The sequence below is a fragment of the Myotis nattereri genome, assembly GCF_964212035.1.
Source record: "Myotis nattereri genome assembly, chromosome: 2".
NCBI lineage: Eukaryota > Metazoa > Chordata > Mammalia > Chiroptera > Vespertilionidae > Myotis > Myotis nattereri.
In genome coordinates, this window is record NC_138076.1 from 17,880,825 (window position 1) to 17,900,666 (window position 19,842).

At 34.7% G+C, this 19,842-nt stretch overlaps 1 protein-coding gene across 1 annotated transcript in view; it reads right to left on the reverse strand.

Annotated features, from left to right (window-relative positions):
• PURG (purine rich element binding protein G) overlaps positions 1-19,842 on the reverse strand; it is a 42,158-nt gene that overhangs the window by 13,507 nt on the left and 8,809 nt on the right. Inside the window, exon 3 of the mRNA XM_081083051.1 lies at positions 9,407-9,520. Within this exon, the coding sequence (XP_080939177.1) occupies positions 9,410-9,520 (111 nt within the window). The 3' untranslated portion in view covers positions 9,407-9,409. The remainder of the gene's footprint in view (positions 1-9,406; positions 9,521-19,842) is intronic.

The following is a 19,842-nucleotide window of genomic DNA, read 5'->3' on the forward strand; positions in this document are numbered from 1 at the left end:
CTAAAATATTTTAAGGCTTTATAATATCAGAAGCTTGATAATATATGGGTTTTGTAATTAATTAGCATTCTTTTGTAATCCTTATTTCATTTAATCTTTTAATCCATTTTAGGTAATTTTTTAATAATTAGGAGCTTAAAAAGATAAAATTTGAATTGTATATTCTGAATTCATTTTGAGAGGAAAGGAAAAGATGTGTAATTTCTAAATGCTGTGATTTGTACACAAGACTCACATATTAAAAAAAAAAAGGCTCACATGTTGCTTCTGAACAATCCAGCTTAGATCATAATATATAGCAGCCAATAACCCTCAAAAATTCAACAGAATATTTAATCCCATGGCAAACAGGGCCATCATTTCATTCATGCATATCTTCTGTTGTCTTTACACTTAAAATGATTGTGCAGCCTCAAATAAAAAAGACTATAAAAAAATCTAAAATGAATTCTTCAAATACAAGCACAATAAATATATTTTATTGCAACAGCTTGTGTAAAATCTGTATTGATGCTAACATCTAATGTTGAAGCATTTCTATGCTTCTACCCCTCATGAGCGTGTCACAGTAAAATACTGGTCACCTCATAGAAGTATGTGTAAGAGCCATAATCATACAGAATTCTCTTCTTACCAACTCTTTATGGAGGATATGAGGGTATTTAAGCACAGCTGTGTACATAGTTGTTCTGGCAGCTTCAGATTTTAAGATAAATTACAAATTTATGGACATCAACTTACTTAATTGGTTATGACCAATAAAAACTAATTAAAATGTTTGAATATTATATTTCAGGAACTTAGTAACGTGAGGCACATGATTAAATAGCCATGATACTTAAAATGCTTTGCCAATTACCATCGGATTAATTTAAAATGTTCTTTAAAGGGTTTTGAGGTTAGGATGAAGGAGGAAAGTTCAAACTCACTGCAAAGAATGGTTTAAATGAAATGTTCCACATAATTAGAAAAAGAGGAACTGCCAGTAGGAAAAAAGTGCTAGTCTTAAAATTGGTTTTGGTTTTGAATTTAAAGCCTAGTACAGGCAATTCCTGGGAATTAAAACAATTTTAAATGGCATAAACTTTTCTAATTGCACATTCCTTTACCAAAGTGCCACAAGTTACTTTTTTTTTTTTTTTACGCACACAATGCTACTTTTCAAAATATAAGTACATATAAAGTTTTACCTTTTTCATAATAGTATAGTACAGTTTCACAAACTTGGCACAAATATAACCAGGACAACGCATTTTAACTTCCTAAATACAGTATAGTGTATTTAAAAAAATAACTGTTAGAACCTTGGTCATGATGAGATTCAAATCCAAGTCTAGCCAAAGCATTGCCATAAAATCTAAAAACATCACAAGAGTTTATTTAGGTAAGTTTTAGTAATACTCTGCCATGCAATGCACAGACATATGTTTTTTTTAACATATTGGTTTACTTATCCTTTTTTAATCTGACTACTTATTATACTTACTCTCTTTAATCACTGAAGCTATAATGCATGTAATAACTGAGTTTTGAGAACAGTATTAAACATTGAGGTTTCTAGCCTTAATTGCTCATTCCTATGAAGCATATGAATGTTTGATGCATTGGCTATTCATTTTTATGCTTCTGCCTCTATTCTAAATAAAAGAACTAAATGGAAATGTATAGAACTAATGTAATAACAAAATGACATTAAAAACCAAAGCACCAATATATAGAACAAATAAAATAATAAACAAGTGTGTGAAAGTTTTTCATATTAATACACTTGTTAAGTCAGGGGAAGACAATAAAAACTAAGATGTCTTTACCAAGTAATAATTATATTACTATATATTTAGAAATTAAGTGGCATGCATATAAAGTTAAATTTTAAACATTTTTTAAACATTTTTTGTTGTTGTTTGAGTGTGATGAAGTTAGAGATATGTGTCATTATAATCTGAGACCCCCCTCCTCCAATCATGTTCTTTTTTTTTTTATTATTGATTTTTTACAGAGAGGAAGGGACAGGGATAGAAAGAGAGAAACATCGATCAGCTGCCTCCTGCACACCCCCTACTGGGGATGTGCCCGCAACCAAGGTACATGCCCTTGACCGGTATCGAACCCGGGACCCTTGAGTCCGCAGGCGGACGCTCTATCCACTGAGCCAAACTGGTTACGGCCAATCATATTCTTTAGAGGAAAGTGAGAATATAAGATCATGATTCTCAATGACAGGCCACATGTCTTCCATTATGCCACAGGCTAAACATTGTGGTGTAGTACCTCATTTGATGAGGGTGAAAATGCTGGTAAAAATATAAAAGTGCTCATGTTAAAATTAGGAATAGTTCATCATCATGGAACATTAAATGACTATCAAAAGAGAACCCTTTCCTTTTTCAATAGTTTGAAATCTCAATCTTGGGTATAAAGAATGATTATATAAAAGCCTATAAAAGAAATACCCAATTCTATAAATTCTTCATCTTCTGAAGATGGAAAATGGCATGTAAATTGGTATCTTAGTCCTCTGAGAGAATTAACAAAAATTAAAAACATAAGTAAAATCAAAATGGGTCAGACGTGATAAACCATTGATAACAGCTCCCCCCAAACCCAGGATACTGATAGGCGAATCACAGAAATTTTAGATATTCATTCTATATGACTTAACATACCTTCTTATAGTTTCTGAGTATTAGAAAATAATTCCTTGTTGGTACGTTATGGTCTTGGATAGTGGCAGCATTTAAAAACTGTTAGAGAATTACTTCAAATAAACATTGAAATGCAGACTCTTAATAGATGCTGTAGACATGTGGAAACTACACACTACATATGATACGCCAACCTGAGTCAGCTCATGTAATACCCAAAATAATATAAGATCCCACAATCTCTCTTGCTAATACACAGATATTTTCTTGACTTTGCAAAAGGTAGGCAATTGTATTTACCTAATTTAGTTTTTCCCTGGTAGTAGTACTATAGTGATGACATAAATACTGAACATACCTATGAGAATCATTCATTCCTACGATAACATTTAATCTTGTTTCCTATTACTCAGCTCTTTTACAGCATTTTTCATTTCCAAAATGCCCTGCAATTAATTATAATAGTTATTTCTCATTGTATTGCTATAAGGAAGGCAAAGTTAATAAATTGCTTGTGCAGTGGTGGAACTACACAGGGTTTTAAAAGATCATATGTATGTTCTCTGCCCTGTAGGCAGGTATCTAGCATTGCCCTATGCTATGAATCTATACCACATGCTCCCTGGGGCCAAAGACTAGATCTTGTTGCCTGCTGCATATCCAGACCTAGCAGAGTGCTTAACTCATGCTGTACGCAAAATAAATATGTTGATTTAATAAAGGAGAAATGGGATTGAGAAAATAGAACAAAGAACCTCAACATACTTGCCTCTCACTACCCCCCCCCCCCCCCAACGGAAAAGCTGTGCTGGCAAACTCTTGTTTCTCCATGACAACAGAATAGGTAGTCTTACTCATTTTACACAATAGGGCAGTGTTACTCACTCTTAAATCATGATGGCAAAGCCCATATGGTATGTGTCCGCCAGAGTACCAATGATATGATTGACTGTTACTACAACTATTTCTAAAATTTAGAATTACCTTTCCTAATATCACATGATCTCATTTATTTGTGGAATCTAATTAACAAAATAAATTGACCAACAAAATAAGACCTGAAGCAGGAAGGCATGGAACAGACTGACATACCTTGATGTGGGGTTAGGGGGACAAGAAGAGATAAACCAAAGAGCTTATATACTTATACGCATAGCCCATGGACACTGGCAATAAGGTGGTGAAGACCTGGGGATGTGCGAAGGGGCTTGGAGGAGGGAGGAATGGGGGGGAGAAAATGGGAGATATCTGTAATACTATCAACAATAAAAAATATATTAAAAAATAAATGAATTAAAGGTTGTGCTTCTGCATATGGTAAGCTATACTTTTCTTAAGCTAACTCAGGCATAAAGAATCAAAGAAATAATTCTCACAGCTTCAATTACAACACGAATATGGAGAATGTCAGAAGGGAATGAAAAGACAGTTACACATATATAGCAAAAGGAATTGGGAACTAGTGGCTCTTAAATTTCTTGGAAATTAGTGCAGAAAAGGTGGGATTCTTGTAAAGATAGTGATTTTGGTGACTAGGTGAATGCTGAGGTTAAACCAGATCCTGCCAAGTCTCTCTGAATTCTAAAATTCTATACTGTGCTAATTGGTTCCTCCTCTGATAAGATGGGAATCTGTACACTATTCAAAGTTTATTTTATTTTTAACAATAGTTAAACTAAAAATGTTTAATGTTTTGGAACTTTTGAACAGTTGTTCACAGTTGTGAATATTAAAAATTACCTTTAAACCATTACTTCTTCTTTTATAACAATGCCATGTAAAGCCTTTTAAATCCTGAATACATCTGCTTAAATTATATCAATATAATGTGGATATTAGCATACTTTATATTGCCAGCAAAATTAGTAGCTTGGAGTTTGTTCCTACTCCTACTACTTTATATGAATGTGTGCCCTAAAGAATGGGCCTTACATTCAAGGCCTCATTTCCAATTTCAAAGAGGGGAAGGGAACATCATCCTATATAATAAAAGGGTAACATGCAAATAGACCGAATGGCAGAACAACCGAACAACCAATCAAAGTGTAATATGCTAATGATATGCTAAGGCTGCTCAACTGCTTGCTATGACATGAACTGACCACCAGGAGGCAGATGCTCCGACCTGTAGGTTAGCTTGCTGCTGGGGTCCGGCTGATCAAGATGGGCTGGACATGCCCTGGAGCCCTTCCATGGTCCCTCCCCAGCGCTATAGTGCACAATGGGGTCTCTCAACCTGGCCTGCGCCCTCTCACAATCTGGGACCCCTCAGGGGATGTCAGAGAGCCGGGTTCAACCCGATCCCACAGGCCACTCCTCTTGGGAGGGCGCCAGATGCAGGGCTAATGGCTCGGGACTGATTGGGACTGATCGGGCAGGCACAGTGGGGCCGGGATGAGCGGGAGCGGCAGGTAGGAGCTGCAGGCAGGGTTGGACTGTGGGTTTTGGACCCATCCCTGCAGGCCACCCAGAGGGACCCCACCCATGCATGAATTTGTGCACCGGGCCTCTAGTTTCTTATAAAAATTAGAGTTCTGGTTTTAAACATATCAGTAGAAAAACAATAGCTATGCTATTGTTTGAATCTCTAACTTAAATTGCTACTAGTATACATGTTAATAAAAACAGGACAATTAACTAGAACATTTTGACTGAGAAGCAACACAAACATTATTAATTCCAAAACTAGGAAGCAAACATCTAATTTTTATTAGCCAGAACCATATATAGTAGAAAAGATGACTTACTATCAGCTTTAATTTATGGTAAGGAAGGACTTTCCAAAACCCTTCAAGCAGCATGTACTCACTGGAAATCAGGCCCATACCCTTCTGACACTAAACGGGCATCATTACTCATACTCAGATGGGAACAAGGACCATGGTCTCATTTTTCCACATGGCAACAAACATTATTGGCAGTTAATTAAAATTAATTGCTACAACTAACATGATGATAAATCGCTTAGAGAATTCTTGCATATTGCTCAAAAGTAGTTAATCATCTTTATAGTTTAGAACATACATCCTTGAAGTTTAGAATGGTAGCACTGCAAGACCTCCTACAGACTAAAGTATAGTAATGAGATTCTCTTGGTAATTCAAATGTAACTGCCTTTTTGTAAGAAATAAGACTTAGGATAAATTCTACACTAAAGCAGGTCACATTAAAGGGATGTTTCGATGCACCTGCCCAGCATCTCTGTTTTTAATAGAGTAATTTAGAGTTTCCAAAAACAGTACCTCTTGATGCATATAGCATTAAGGTGGGAGAGTTCTTTGAGTGTTAGGAGCACTATCATTAAATATTAAATTAGAGGTTATTTTGCTCCCTCCATTATGACTACAGGTTTGCTGCCATGATTTTAATAGTGGTATGTGTCAATATACTCAGTAAAGATCGGCTTGTTTCTTGCCTGTTTTAAAAAAAAAGTCGGCCATAAAAAGGTACTATGTACTGATATACTGAACAATGTGGATGATCTTAAAACTATTAGGCTGAGTGAAAAAAGCAAAATACAAAAAGTACATGTTAATTTATATGAAATTCCAGAATAGACAAAACAAACTAACCCGTGGCAACAGAAATAAGAGCAGTGATTGCTTTTGGAAGGCAGGATGGGGGGACTGTGGGAGTGTTGATTGGGAAGGGGATTATGGGAATTTTCTGGGGTGAGAAAAATGTTCTGTATTGATATTCATCGAACTCACCGAATGGTATATTAAAATTGGAGTATTTCACTTTATGTAAATTATACCTTAATAAAAATGTTAAAACGTATTACTGCTAAACACAATATTGTTGCTGAAGCATCAGAGGTTGAATGGCATTTTTCTTTTTTTGCATTTCAAAACCTCTGTCTGCACACTATCCCCTTGAGAGCAGCACATCCTAGAATGGGATCCATGACTAATCGTGTACAGAAGACATGGGATTTATAGCAGGTACTGAACCAAAACAGGTTTTTGTTATTGAAGGAAAAAGAAGACAAATTCTTTTATGGATCATACTAACTGTATTGGTCCTAAGGAGAGACCTAAAACGTCTTATGTTTAAAAGGTACCTTAGGATAGAAAAGGTTTTCCCAGTCAAATTTGTTACTTGAAAATACTAGTTTCTAAAGCCATAAAAATCAATAAAAACTTGGTTCAAATGCTACTTAAAAGTGATCATGGCTGTATGGCCTTCATTCTTTTTCTTTCTTTCTTTTTTTTTTTTTTTGGTTTTCCAAAGTATGGCAAGGAGACTAATTAACTTAAAACATGTAGGTGGGACGGAAACAAGAGTTTACCTTATGCTGCTTGGTGCATAATCAAGTATATATATGTTATATCACATTTTAAAACCATTTTGAATGCCAGTAATTGGGCCTAATATATGATTACCTCACCATTTCAAACCCAAGGTGCCACGTGTTCATCAGCTTTAAAGTGGTTACATGCAAAATCAAAATATCTCATGAGTTCCCAATATTCTATAGAAATAACCTTGTAACACTATCTGACAATTCTAGAAATAAAAAAGTAAAAAATAGTCTATTGGTCTGAGAAGAAAATAGTAATATCCTGAAATGACAAGTATTCATGGGCAAAATTAAATCTGCAATCAAGTCAGATAATTATTTCTCCAATTTATTTCTTTGTGTAATTCTAATTCCAACTCACCAAAGGTTCATGCTGTCTTGAATCCACATTTCATACAAAAACATTTAAAATATATAATTTTACTATTAATCATCATCTCCACCCGAGATTAGAGGAAAAAAGAAAAAAAAAAAAAAGGAAGCAATTTCCCTAGCATAATGCCTGACCTATGGGAGGAAACTCAATAACTATTTGTTGAATAAATGAATGAATGCTTTCATTTCCCTCAAATTGCCATCTCCTACCTCACATATTGGCTCCTTACTGCATATTAAAAATTCAGTATGATTGAAAAGAAAAAGCACAGGCACAGCCTTAATTAGCTAAAAAAAAAAAAAAACAACAACAAAAAAAGCATTGCTCTGAAACCTTTAAGCCACAGGTCATTATTGCTGCTACTGCTATTGTGACATAAAAATCACTTAAGCATAAATTGACACAATTGTAAAACAATAAATTGGTACAAGATAACCTATATTTTTAGCTATGAAATTTTTCTTTTAAAAACTCAATTAATGACATTAAAGGACATCATTTGCTTCTCTAGAGTGAACAATAAAAACTTAGGTAATTAATAGGATGGTTAGCCGTGTGATGGTTCACGTATAAAATTTTCTAAATAACATTTTTGCTTAAAGGCTACCCTGCAATGTAGGTGCCAGGACAAGACCTAGGTCAACAGGACAGGAAGGAATTTATTATATTTTAGTCATTAGGATTGAGTCCTGGAAGGCTCACTAGGGTGGAAAGCCCAGGCAGTAAGACTAAATGATAGAGAGGGATCAAAGACTCAATGATTTCAAGCGAAGAGGCTGAATCTAGGCAAGTGGTATTTCTGTATACCAAATACCAATATAATGACTTGATATGCCTTCTGCCAGGGCTAAACCCGATAGTTGACTGTGGAATTGAGCCTAGAGATGTGACAAAAACAAGAAAATACATAGAATACATTTAAAAAGAAACTATTTAAATTAGCTATAAAACATGTGTTTAATTGTACCAAATTGATTTGAAATTTATCATTTAAAATTTCTATAGTGTTATTATGAAGGTTTCAATGAGTGGTGGGCTCTTTAGAAACCTTGGCATTTGATTATGTCACTAAATGATCTCAGTAAGTCATATAACCTGCCTGGCCCTGCTTTCTCCATCTGTTAAGTGAGGTTAGTGATATTGAACTAAACTAACCTAACTCAGTATTTTCATCAGAATGAGATGCAATATGTAAAAGAATTTTGAAAAATATGTGAAATTACATATAAACTAGAGGCCCAGTGCACATAATTTGTGCACTGGGGGGGGGGGGGTGTCCCTCAGCCCAGCCTGACCGCTCTCTCAGTCTGGGAGCCCTTGAGGGATGTCCAACTGACAGCTTAAGCCTGCTCCCTGTCAGTCAGACATTCTTAGCACACTGTGGAGGTGGGAGAGGCTCCTGCCACCGCTGCTGCACTTGCCAGCCATGAGCCTGGCTTCTGGCTGATCGGCTCTCCCCCTGTGGGAGTGAGTGCACTGACCACCAGGGGGCAGCTCCTGCATTGAGCACCTGCCTCTGGTGGTCAGTGCGCGTCATAGCGACCAGTTGTTCTGGCATTGGGTCGATTTGCATATTAGCCTTTTATTATATAGGATTATTATAATTTAAAATTCCATATTCTCTCCCCCTCCATATTCTTTTTACATTTAATTTAATTAGAAAATATTTCAGAATTAATGGCCAGTTATGGAAAAATCTTTAGGACAAATGAATCTTTTGTACCAGTATGTAATTGAGTTTATCCATTATTGGCTCTTCATTGCAATGTATCTACAGTGAAAATTATTATGATTTCTGTTTTACAATCATGGTAGAATCAGGCTTATTTCATTTGGTTAAGACGTTGGTGAAATATTCATAGTTGAAAACACTGATGGAGTTTTGTAAAACACATATGGACAGAAAAGGAGTTTGTGAAGATATTTTATGTGTGATGAGAGTGAACTAAATGAAAGGATGAATGAATATAAAAGTCTAGGGAAGGGAGGGAAAATATGTGATATTAACTGTCTCTACTCCTTGCATTCCTCATCCTCTCCCCAACTCAGTTCCCCATGCTCACACAGATAAATCACAGCAACCTTTTATGATGAGCCTGCATGGGGCTTCACAATCATCTCCAACCTAGAGCTCAGGAAGTCATCACAGCTTGAATAGAGTAGGCACGCGAGATGAAACAGATTATTATTTTCACCCTAGGACATCAAAAGAGATTTGGCATGGGGAAGACAGAATCATTGTTTAAAATAGTATCACTGTAGTTCTCTAAATTTGCATCAATGAAATATATTTTGAGCAGTATAAGAGAATATAGATAATTACTCATATTTAAAGGATAAATTGTTCAAGGTAAAATAACATGCAGCATTTTATAATAGATAGCATCAAACACACTTCTCATATACACCAACACACTGCCTGACACGTGGCAGATAATCAGATTAATATCTGTTGAATAAAAAAATGACAGTTTGATTAAGCTACAACAGCTGCTTTGAATCAAATAATTTTGGACAAGGCACACTTAAAGCTAATGGCAGTGGAATATTCTTATTTTGTAAATTATTGTAATTCTATTCCTCAGCATAGGGCCCGGTACAGAGTAACCACTGAGTAAATGGAACAGGATCATTTATCTATAAAGTAAGGGAAAGGATATTTTTGAAGTAAAATTCAGAATGTGCAATAAACAAAAGATCCCATATTCTACCACACCCTAATTTGTGAGTCATTCTTTGAAATAAAGTGACATAGTATTTCTTATCAGGTTTTAAAATTATCACTTTCATTCCCACTTGTCACCATTTTGATTTGTCTTTTAAGTACTGTGATCCTGAAGAAACAAGATTTCTAAGGCAAAATGAGAACAGGACCGTGGTTTTTAGGTAAAGAGAGATTATTTCAGTCATGAGCACAGTGCTAGGTATTGAGAGGAACATAAAAGAGGAAGAAACAGTCTCTGAGTTTAAGCTTAAATTCATGTTAAAATGATAGGAATTTATATGGGAAACTAAGCTTAACATTTTAAATATATTTAATCAAGTTTTAGACTTGATTAAGATGTCTTAAAAACATCCTTTGGAACTAGAAGAATGGCTTATTTAAAGCTTTGTGTACGGGGCCAAAAAAGAGATAAAAAAAATTAAGTGGCAGGGTCAAGAGGGTTCTGAGCAACTTAAAGCAACAGTGCGCGGAAACACTTTAGGGAAGCAGCCATTACGAAATCTGAAGGGTGCCAAGAAGGAAAGGATGGTCAATAAACGCCAGATGAAACAAAGAGGATGTGGAGGAAAATGAGAAAAGGCCACAGAAGGAAGTCAAAGGTAACTTTAGGTTTCTCCGACTCCAGGAATACAGAAAGTGAAAGGGTTCTTAGGGATCATCTGTTCTGATCCAATCCCCGCAATTGCCAGGTAAGCAAGTTGGGGTCCACAGAGGTTAACTGACTCGCTCCAAGCCCAGCTGGAAAACACTGAGCCAGGGCTTCTCCCTCCACAGCATCTCAGCGCCCCTACCTCTGTACCACACGGCTGTGTGCCAGGGGGGCAGAGGTGAGATTCTTTAAATGCCATGGATGCTTGAAATAATAGTCCAAATAATACACAACTAGAATTGTTTTGGTTTTATTAATTATAGGACACATATAGCAAGTAATTTAGCATTCACATTCACTTTATAGTTATTTTGTAACAAAATTATTAAAACTAAGTTGTTACTTAGAATTAAATTATTGAAAATCTAAATTAAGAATCAAGTTCTGTGTTTACCTAAAATATTTTCCTCATAAAATATGAAAAAATTTCCACCAAATATAATGTAGATTTTCTGTAGTATGTCTCAACTCAGAAGCAAATCACCTTAATGGAAGGTGTTGCTTGAATCCCAGCTTGTATGTTATTAAATTTAATATTTGGGTCTTTTTCTTTTCAAAAAGAGTCAAACAATAAATGGTGATTAACAAACCAAATCGCACATAGTTACCTAATGACCCAAAGGATCCCTTAAATAGGAATAGTTTAATAATACTTGAAGAAGAAGAATGCAAACTAGCTTTAGTCATAAATCAAACAGGCATCCTTTAGTCCAGGGGTGGGCAAACTTTTTGACTCGAGGGCCACAATGGGTTCTTAAACTGGACCGGAGGGCCGGAACAAAAGCATGGATGGAGTGTTTGTGTGAACTAATATAAATTCAAAGTAAACATCATTACATAAAAGGGTACGGTCTTTTTTTTCAATAGTTTTATTCATTTCAAAGGGCCGGATCCGGCCCGCGGGCCGTAGTTTGCCCACGGCTGCTTTAGTCTAAGTAAACTTAATACTATAATTGATAAAGTAGGTAAATAATTGTCCAAAAAAAAAAAAAAAGGCTCAGAACTCGGGGAATTTTCAGGCTGGATTTACTATATTAAAGAGTCCTACTGGCAAAATATTAGTGCCTAGTTTATGTTAGACACTACAGAGGAGAGGTTAAGTTCTAGGCTGCTGAGAGCATGTGCCCGGAGGACTGCATGGTGCTAAGTGAGTTTCTGTGATTTATGAGTCATAATGGGGAGCACAGAAGAACGATCTTAAGTAGTGATGGGAGCTCTGCAAAGAAAAAAAGTAATTGCTTAGTATGTTACTCAGCCAGATATACCACAATCTTTCACTAAATTTTTCAATTCAATATCTTTTTCTCCTTACTAAGAACACATTCCTAATTTTATAATGGAAATCCAAGGAATAATGAGATTCAATTTTAAAGAATTCTTTTGAAGTAAATACTAGCTACATGTTGCAGATCATTAAAGAAAAATCTAGGGGCTACAAAAATTATGGAATTATTTTAAATTGCTCTAAGTAAGGTGCATTTGTTTGAAAAAATCATAATACATTGATATTATAAATTGTATTAATGAAGTGGAGAAAGATTCAGTTATCATTATCCAAGAATCATAATCAACTAGTTTTTGTGTCAGTTCCAAGATAATTTAGGCCAAAAAAAGGTAGATCTTTTTCTACATCAAAATCATAAGCATAATGCTCATAATTATTGCATTTCTGGTTAGTTACATAGATATTGCTTGCAGGATTTCAAACTATTGATTTCTAAAAAATTTAATTACAGAAGACAACCTTTTTGCTTTTGAAAAAATAAGAGTTTGAAGAATGTTTCTTGGCTTGTGGTTTTTCTTACTGTTAATGATTTGGAAAATAACATTTGAAACACTCCATTTGCTGAAATGCATTTTTATTTATGCCTATTTCCTCCCAAATTATGTTTCTAATAAAGCTGCTTGAAGGGAACTGTTATATTGTACTAAGCCTAGACTTAAAAATCATTTATTAAACAATAACACTGTCCAATTCCAGAAAAATTTCCAATCTACTACATAAGTAATGTGAAAACAACCCTAGAATGTTTATAGCAAAAATATACAGATATTACAGGTTTTATGCCTAATTGCCCTCTAACCTCAAACCTTCAATAAGCAAAGACAAAATATCCCTCTGGAGTCCTGTAGGTCTCATGGGAAATCAAGGGTTAACTTTCCCTGTAAATCAGTGGAAAGATTCCAGGATAAAATATCCTGTATTTGCAGACACCCAAAGACTATAAAAAATCTCTTAACGTAAGTACAATTGCTTTTAATTGTAAACCTTTTTACATGTGAGAATTACAACAATACGGAATACTATAAGGATTATACTTGGAAAGCTAAGTGGCAATAACTATAAACCCATTATTGATGCGAGAAGGGATAAGCAAATATCTTGATTAAAAAAAAAAAAAAAAAAAAAAAGCCCGAGAAATAGAATGGTGGTTGCCAGGGGAGGACAGTTTGAGTTTTATAAGATAAAAAACAGTTCTGGAGAGTGTTGTACAACAAGGTGAATATACTTAACAAAATGCTTAAAAATAGTTAAGAAGGGTTAATATAATAAGAAATGGTTACAATGGTAAATTATGTTATGTGTGCTTCTTTTTTAACCACAACTAAAAAAATTCAAACAAGACCAGAGAGTAAGGTATTCAGATTGACTAAGGATATCTTTTCTACATCCAATAAATTGTAAGTAGATAACTAAAAAAAAAAAAAAAAAAAAAGGATTGAGAAAGTAATTTGAGATTTAGAGGGTCAACTTGTGAGAAAATGAAAGATAAATCACCTATGAAAATAACATTTCAGGCTGGAAAGACTCAGAATGTTTTGGTTGGGAAACCTGGGGAGCACACACTCAGTGGTGAAATGTCAAGTAGTTTGAACTTGAGTTTAGGAGGTGGGGGAGAAACTAGCATTCCCCATGATTATTGCCCAGGAAGCTAGCCAAAATGATAGTACGAAACCTTAAATACTTGCATTTGTGTATTTAGCTTCTCTGTGTTTAAAGCGAGCCCTAGATATTATTTATTTAATATGATAAAAACTCATTTTCCCATGTGTTACTTATGGCTGACAGTATTAAAACCTAAACAATTCCAGCTGAAAAAATGATATGGATAAAAGGCTGCAAGTCTAGGTCCCTGACAAAGAATGGCTAGCAGACCACTTGTATCACAAACAGCAATTTCTGAACCCCACGTTGGATCAACCAAATCGGAACCTCTGGTGATGGGATCCCGAACCTACATTTGCAATGCACGATGTACGCTAGTACTTGAGAATGACTGAACTACATTTCAACGGGAGAAACTGCTGTCATTTTAGTGGAAGGTTAGAACTCATTTGAGGCAAATATGGAGTTTAATGCTTAAGGGCGTCTTGATGACATCATCATCATGGCCAGGCTTTGAGTTCCTCAGGGATGCATTGAAGATTCTCTGCTGTTTTAAATGAGGGCCTGTTGGAGTAAAGCAATCTCTTTGAAGTATCAGGATAGACACATTCCAAGGTGAATCAAATGGTAGTTTGTGCTGCAAGAGCCAGCTGTTGGGCTACGATCGAAATTTTTAGAGCTACAATGAGAACTTTTACAGCTCTAAAGCAGGGATGACAAATAGCAAATATTTGGCACAATGCTGTTTCTCTCTCTTTCCTTCTGGATGCAGATTTCAAATTCTCAATATAGCAAGTTAAGGCAATCAATTATAGTAACAATCAACTGTAGTAACTTCTCCATGGGCGGGGAAGGGATGGGGTAGGATTGGGTTCTCTAATAATTCACACACACACACACACACACACACAATATTTGTGCACAGTAAAATTTACTTAGCTAAATATTTAGAAATGTTGTAATACAGATATAGTTTATAGACTTTGGTGTAATATATTTCAACTTAGGTCTCTCTGTAAAAGGTATTATTGTCCACTAGAGATTTGGAAATGTTACCGTACCAGAAGAAAGCACAGCTGACTGGAAGAAGTGACAAGAAAAAGTGGACCCTCCAAGTGAGAAGTGAGTTTCATAGTGGTTCATACTAGGTCCCTGAATTTACATATCATCACTACAACTATCCATCTATCCTTAACAGAGCCTGAAACTCTCCAGGAGAGAATCATAGGTTATTTGCAGAAATGATCAACTCACTTGGAAACCTATTTTCTAAAACAGAAAATTTAATATGAAATTAGCAAACTATGTTGGTTTTTTTCCATCTTAAGTTAAATAGTGCAAGAAAAAAATAATGAAAATATTTTATTGCTTCAACCTTTAACTAGAATTTAATTTGGATTTTTATAAAGATAAACATTATTTGCTAATATCCAATCATTTGATTTTCCAATTCACTGTATTATCTCTGTCTTTCCAAATAAATCCTTAGCAGCTACTTCTGAGTAGCAATATAAATGTATTCGTTTTTATAATTGTTTCTAAAAGATGATTAAGTAAAAATTTTCTCATAAAAATTAGAAAAGCTAGACTTAATTTTGCAGTGCAAATTTCATAAAACCCATCTTAACTAATTCATTTAATTAGTTAAGCTCATGAAATTTTGAAGACTGTTTCTTATATTATTTTTCAATAACAAGGGGTGGAAGGAAAAAAGTCTTTCTTAATGTTTTCAGAATAATACTAGAAAAATCGAATTCACACTTCTTTATTCAACTTGGTAAATTAACAGAGACCCTAAATACAAGAGTTCCAAGTATATGCCCCAGAATCCTGTTTTGCAGAGTCGATAAGAATCTTCAAGGTAATAACAATCTATTTCTTTTCTGATTTGTTAATTCCCTCTAGCATCCTACATTAAGTGCATGTCCAGTCTCTGACTTAAATAATTCCGGCAACATGGAGGTAACACTGCTTCTTAAAGTTTGTTCTCATGTTGAGTTGAAATCTATAAATCTCTATTCTGTCTGAAGCTTACTCAAATTATAATTCTAAGACTTAGATTTTTTAAATCTAAAATTTAAGTTGTAGCAATTATACAAACAGAATAGAGAAAAGAATGTTTCACTATCTGCAATGATCCTTTTGAGTTGGTCACTATCTCTGTTATGTCAGGGGTTAATCTATTTCACAATTAGAAATTCATTCATTCTTTTGGAGTACTGATCATTGAAGGGGTAGTAGATACAAAAAGAAGTTAATGAACTTACAGAACTACCAAAACTCTAAAAATGAATTAATTTAGTATTTCTGTTAGGATGTGATCCACTAGATTAGCTATTAAGAGGTTATTTGTAGTCATATGTATTAATTGAATAGATTTACATACAAGATATGGCTTTATTAATTTTGATCAACACAATTGTAAAATGTCTACAGGTTGGCAAACATAAGTTATTTTTAAATATATTAGTTACATTTTAAAATAATATGCTCAATGAAATTCAGGTAGAGTATTTCTAAATTTAAGTCAATTGGTTCAACTGTTAATTTTTAAAAAGTACCATAAACACACTACAGTATATATATATATATATATATATATATATATATATATATATATATAATTTCCTCTGTCCTGTCTGTATAGATAGGACACAGGAAGATGGTGAAAATATATGCTTTTTAAAAGAAATTAGTATATTTACCACATATATTTTAAGAGATAATCAGCATTTTAAGCTTTAGCCTTTATTTTCTGTTTACTTAGCCTATTTAAGTAATTATGAACCATCTGAGCAACATGACATTATGAAATGTAAATTCTCTTTAAGTTCTAATATTTAATATTCACTAAATTTGTATAAATAATTCTTGAGTATAGAAATTATTCAATTTCCTTTACTAAGATTTATACCCCAGAATTATTTAATAAATTAAAAATAAGCTTGTCTCCATATGTTTGAACTCGAGCTTTTCATATATAGATTCATAATTATTCATTCCTATCAGAATGATCTCAAGACAACTGTCAAAAAATCAGAGGGAACAAAGAAAAGTTATTAAATATAGTGAAAGGATAAAAATAAAATAAAATAAATTTAACCTAAACTCTAGTCAATTTATAAAAAATGTTTGTTTTAAGATTTGTAAACTTTTCAAGGCAGAATGAGCAGCACTGAATCTTCTTTCTAAGATGCTACAGCTGTTTTGACCATGTTCCTCCGTCACTATCTTTTGTAGCTAAGGTAAAATCACATCAACCTACAGCAGTGGTTCTTAAATGTGGTTCCCATATCAGCTGCAGTGGTTCACCTGGGAATGTCAGAAATGGAAAATTTTGGTCCTCTTCTCCACGCCACTCCCCCGCGCCCCCCCCCCCTTTGCTGGCCTAGGGAGCAGAAACTCCGGAGGTGGGGGCCACGAATCTATGGTTTAACAAACCCTGTAGGTAATTCTTAATCACACTAAAGTTTGAAAACCACTGGCCTAGTGGAAAAAAAATGTCTACCTATACATAGGGCAGCCATTTCAGTTTATCCTGTTGGGAGTTAAAGAAGAGGAAACATAGTAATTAAATATGAAAATGAACAATGTAGGAAGAGTAAGATGACAGGAAAAAGTGGCAATAAGTCAATAAAACTCTAATATTGGTAAGATTTATTTACAACTGATTTAACATGACCATTCATTTTTGGTTCATGAAAATAAAATTGTAGATCTATGGTGAAGAGTAATTTGTCTTCTCTCTGCCCTTAAGGGTAGAATTGAGATGATCCATCTACATGTTCATTTGATGCCTTTAAAAATTATTGACATTTATTTCAAATAGTTGGTTGAAATGAGAGGTTCAATATGTAAACTATACTAAAGATCAAATAAATTGTATTTATTAGCACCATCCTTTAACCAACTAGAGGAACCCTCATATAAGCAAGTATATGTCTCTTGTTGAACTAGACCCATCTATAGGAAACAGTTTGGGAAAGATAATTCCCAGTAATCTGAGTCAGATTTATTTATAGTGGTGGTTGGGGGTAGACTGTGCTTTATTAGTTAGCAGACTAAATTTCAGATTAAGTCTTAAAGGCAGTGTAGCCTGAATGAGCACAATCTTTGGCTTGCCAATTTGGGTTCAAATGTAACTCTGAAATATCGAACCAGTTTCTAAGCTTCTGGGAAAATATATTAAAATGGAGATGATACGAGGGTTGTTAAGATACTTAGAAATAGTAGATATAAGGGGCCCAGCAATGCCTAGTATATGGTCAGTATTCAATAAGTAATAGTTATTAGTATTAATACATTTTGATTTTTCCTTTTGTTACCGCCTTCTCTTTAAAAATGGTCATGGTGCAATTTTCCTAAAGGCTAATTCATTTCTGAAATTACCTGTAAATCATGCTAGACAAAATATTTTCTGAAGATCCACTGAGTATTGAAGAGTTGGAGTAACTGACCTTTCAGTCCAAGTGGAATGTTATATAGAAATATGGTAAGAATGTTGAAATTAATTGAGTGAAGTATTATCCCTTCCTTCTCAGAGTCTATAGATCTAATTCATGGGGCAATTTCTAAATTTTCAAAGAGCAGCTTTAGTTTTTATTGTTTTAATTGTTATCTGAACAAATAAATAGGATGGAGTAGGGCCATGGTCTTAGTGGGAGGAAATTGTGTTTTTACCCACTTCCAACAGGTACAGCGTATGGAGCGAGGAAAAGGAGGGAAGAAATTAACAAAATTACATGTGTATATACATTGCAAAATACACTTTAGTTACTCTTAAGCATTGTCTTTGATAAACAAATAGGTACCAGAACGAGATGTCTAAGGAGAAAGGTGTCACTCTTCTTTAATCTTCCCTATAGACAGTGGTGGTGGCACTGCAAACTGGAGGACTAGGGTGACTAAATAAATGCCTCTAAGACAGAAACCTTGTGTGCTTCCTCCCTTCCCCCCCAATCATCAACCTTTACAGTTTCTCAAGAATAAAAGCAAATAAACAAACCCATTATAATGTGTTATCTTTGCACATCCTACTACTTATAGGTCCTCTAAAACAGAACCATAGTGTTCACAGTTCAGTGCCCTTCCTTATTTTCTTTGTTAAATGTCATTATTTGTAATGTTCAATAGGACCAAGGAAAAAAAGGTCAAAAGCAGTATTTGAATCTCAGGGACCACGGCAAAGATAGTTGCAGTGTATTACTTAGCAATGTAATAATATATAGCTATTTCAGAAGCAATGACATTTCAAGAAGTGATGTTATTTTTAACCCTTTTCGGTCCAACCTCGAGGCTGACTCGACAGACCAGGTGCTAGGAGCAGGTCCAATGTCGAGCAATAAGAACATTAAAAAGTTCAACATTCAATCCCATCAATTAATTTGGACCAGACTGAATTCCAAAAATAACATTGGACCGCAAAGGGCTAAAGTTCTCTTGTCATGCTGAATATGAGAAATGATTATAGAATGTGTACAAACAAGTGATGATTCCAAAGAATGAGACCTCATATAGATAATAAAAATACTTCTCTAAAAAAATCAAAGCATAGGATAGCTATGTAGTTAGTATACAACAATTTGGCCTTAAAAAGAAATAGCAAAATTTTATTTTGTGTGGCTAAACAGATATGTGTGTGTGTATATATATGTATATATATATATATATATATATATATGGCTAATCAGTTCCATATATATAAAAGCCTAAATGACTGACTGTTTGGGAGCTATGATGCACAATGACCACCAGGGGGCAGATGCTCAATGCAGGAGCTGCTGAGCTGCAGTGATTTGGCAGCTGTGATTCTTGGGTGATGCACCCTGAACCAGTGAAGAGGGAACCTGATTCTGGTGCGTCACCTGAGAACCGCCCTCTAGCAATCCAGGACTCCTCGGAGGATGTTAGAGAGACGGTTTTGGCCCAATCCCCGCAGGTCAGGACCCCACTGGTGCACGCACCGGGCCTCTAGTAGTATTATGAAAGTTTAGAGTAGGAGGGAACCTTAGCTTTTAGCACAGTCTTGTTCATTTTTCATATAAGGAAGCCATTTAACAAAAGTTACATCATTTGCTCTAGGCCCGGCCATTCACTGGCAGAATTAGGTATTATTATTCTTTTTCAAATGCTCTTTTAAGGTTAAATAGGGATTTAGTTTTGAGAATGACTTATTTTTTTATTTCTGTTTCTGTTAGATTGATTTCTTTTGTTACAAGCAAGCAAAATAACCAGCAGATACCATTCTCTTCTCTTTC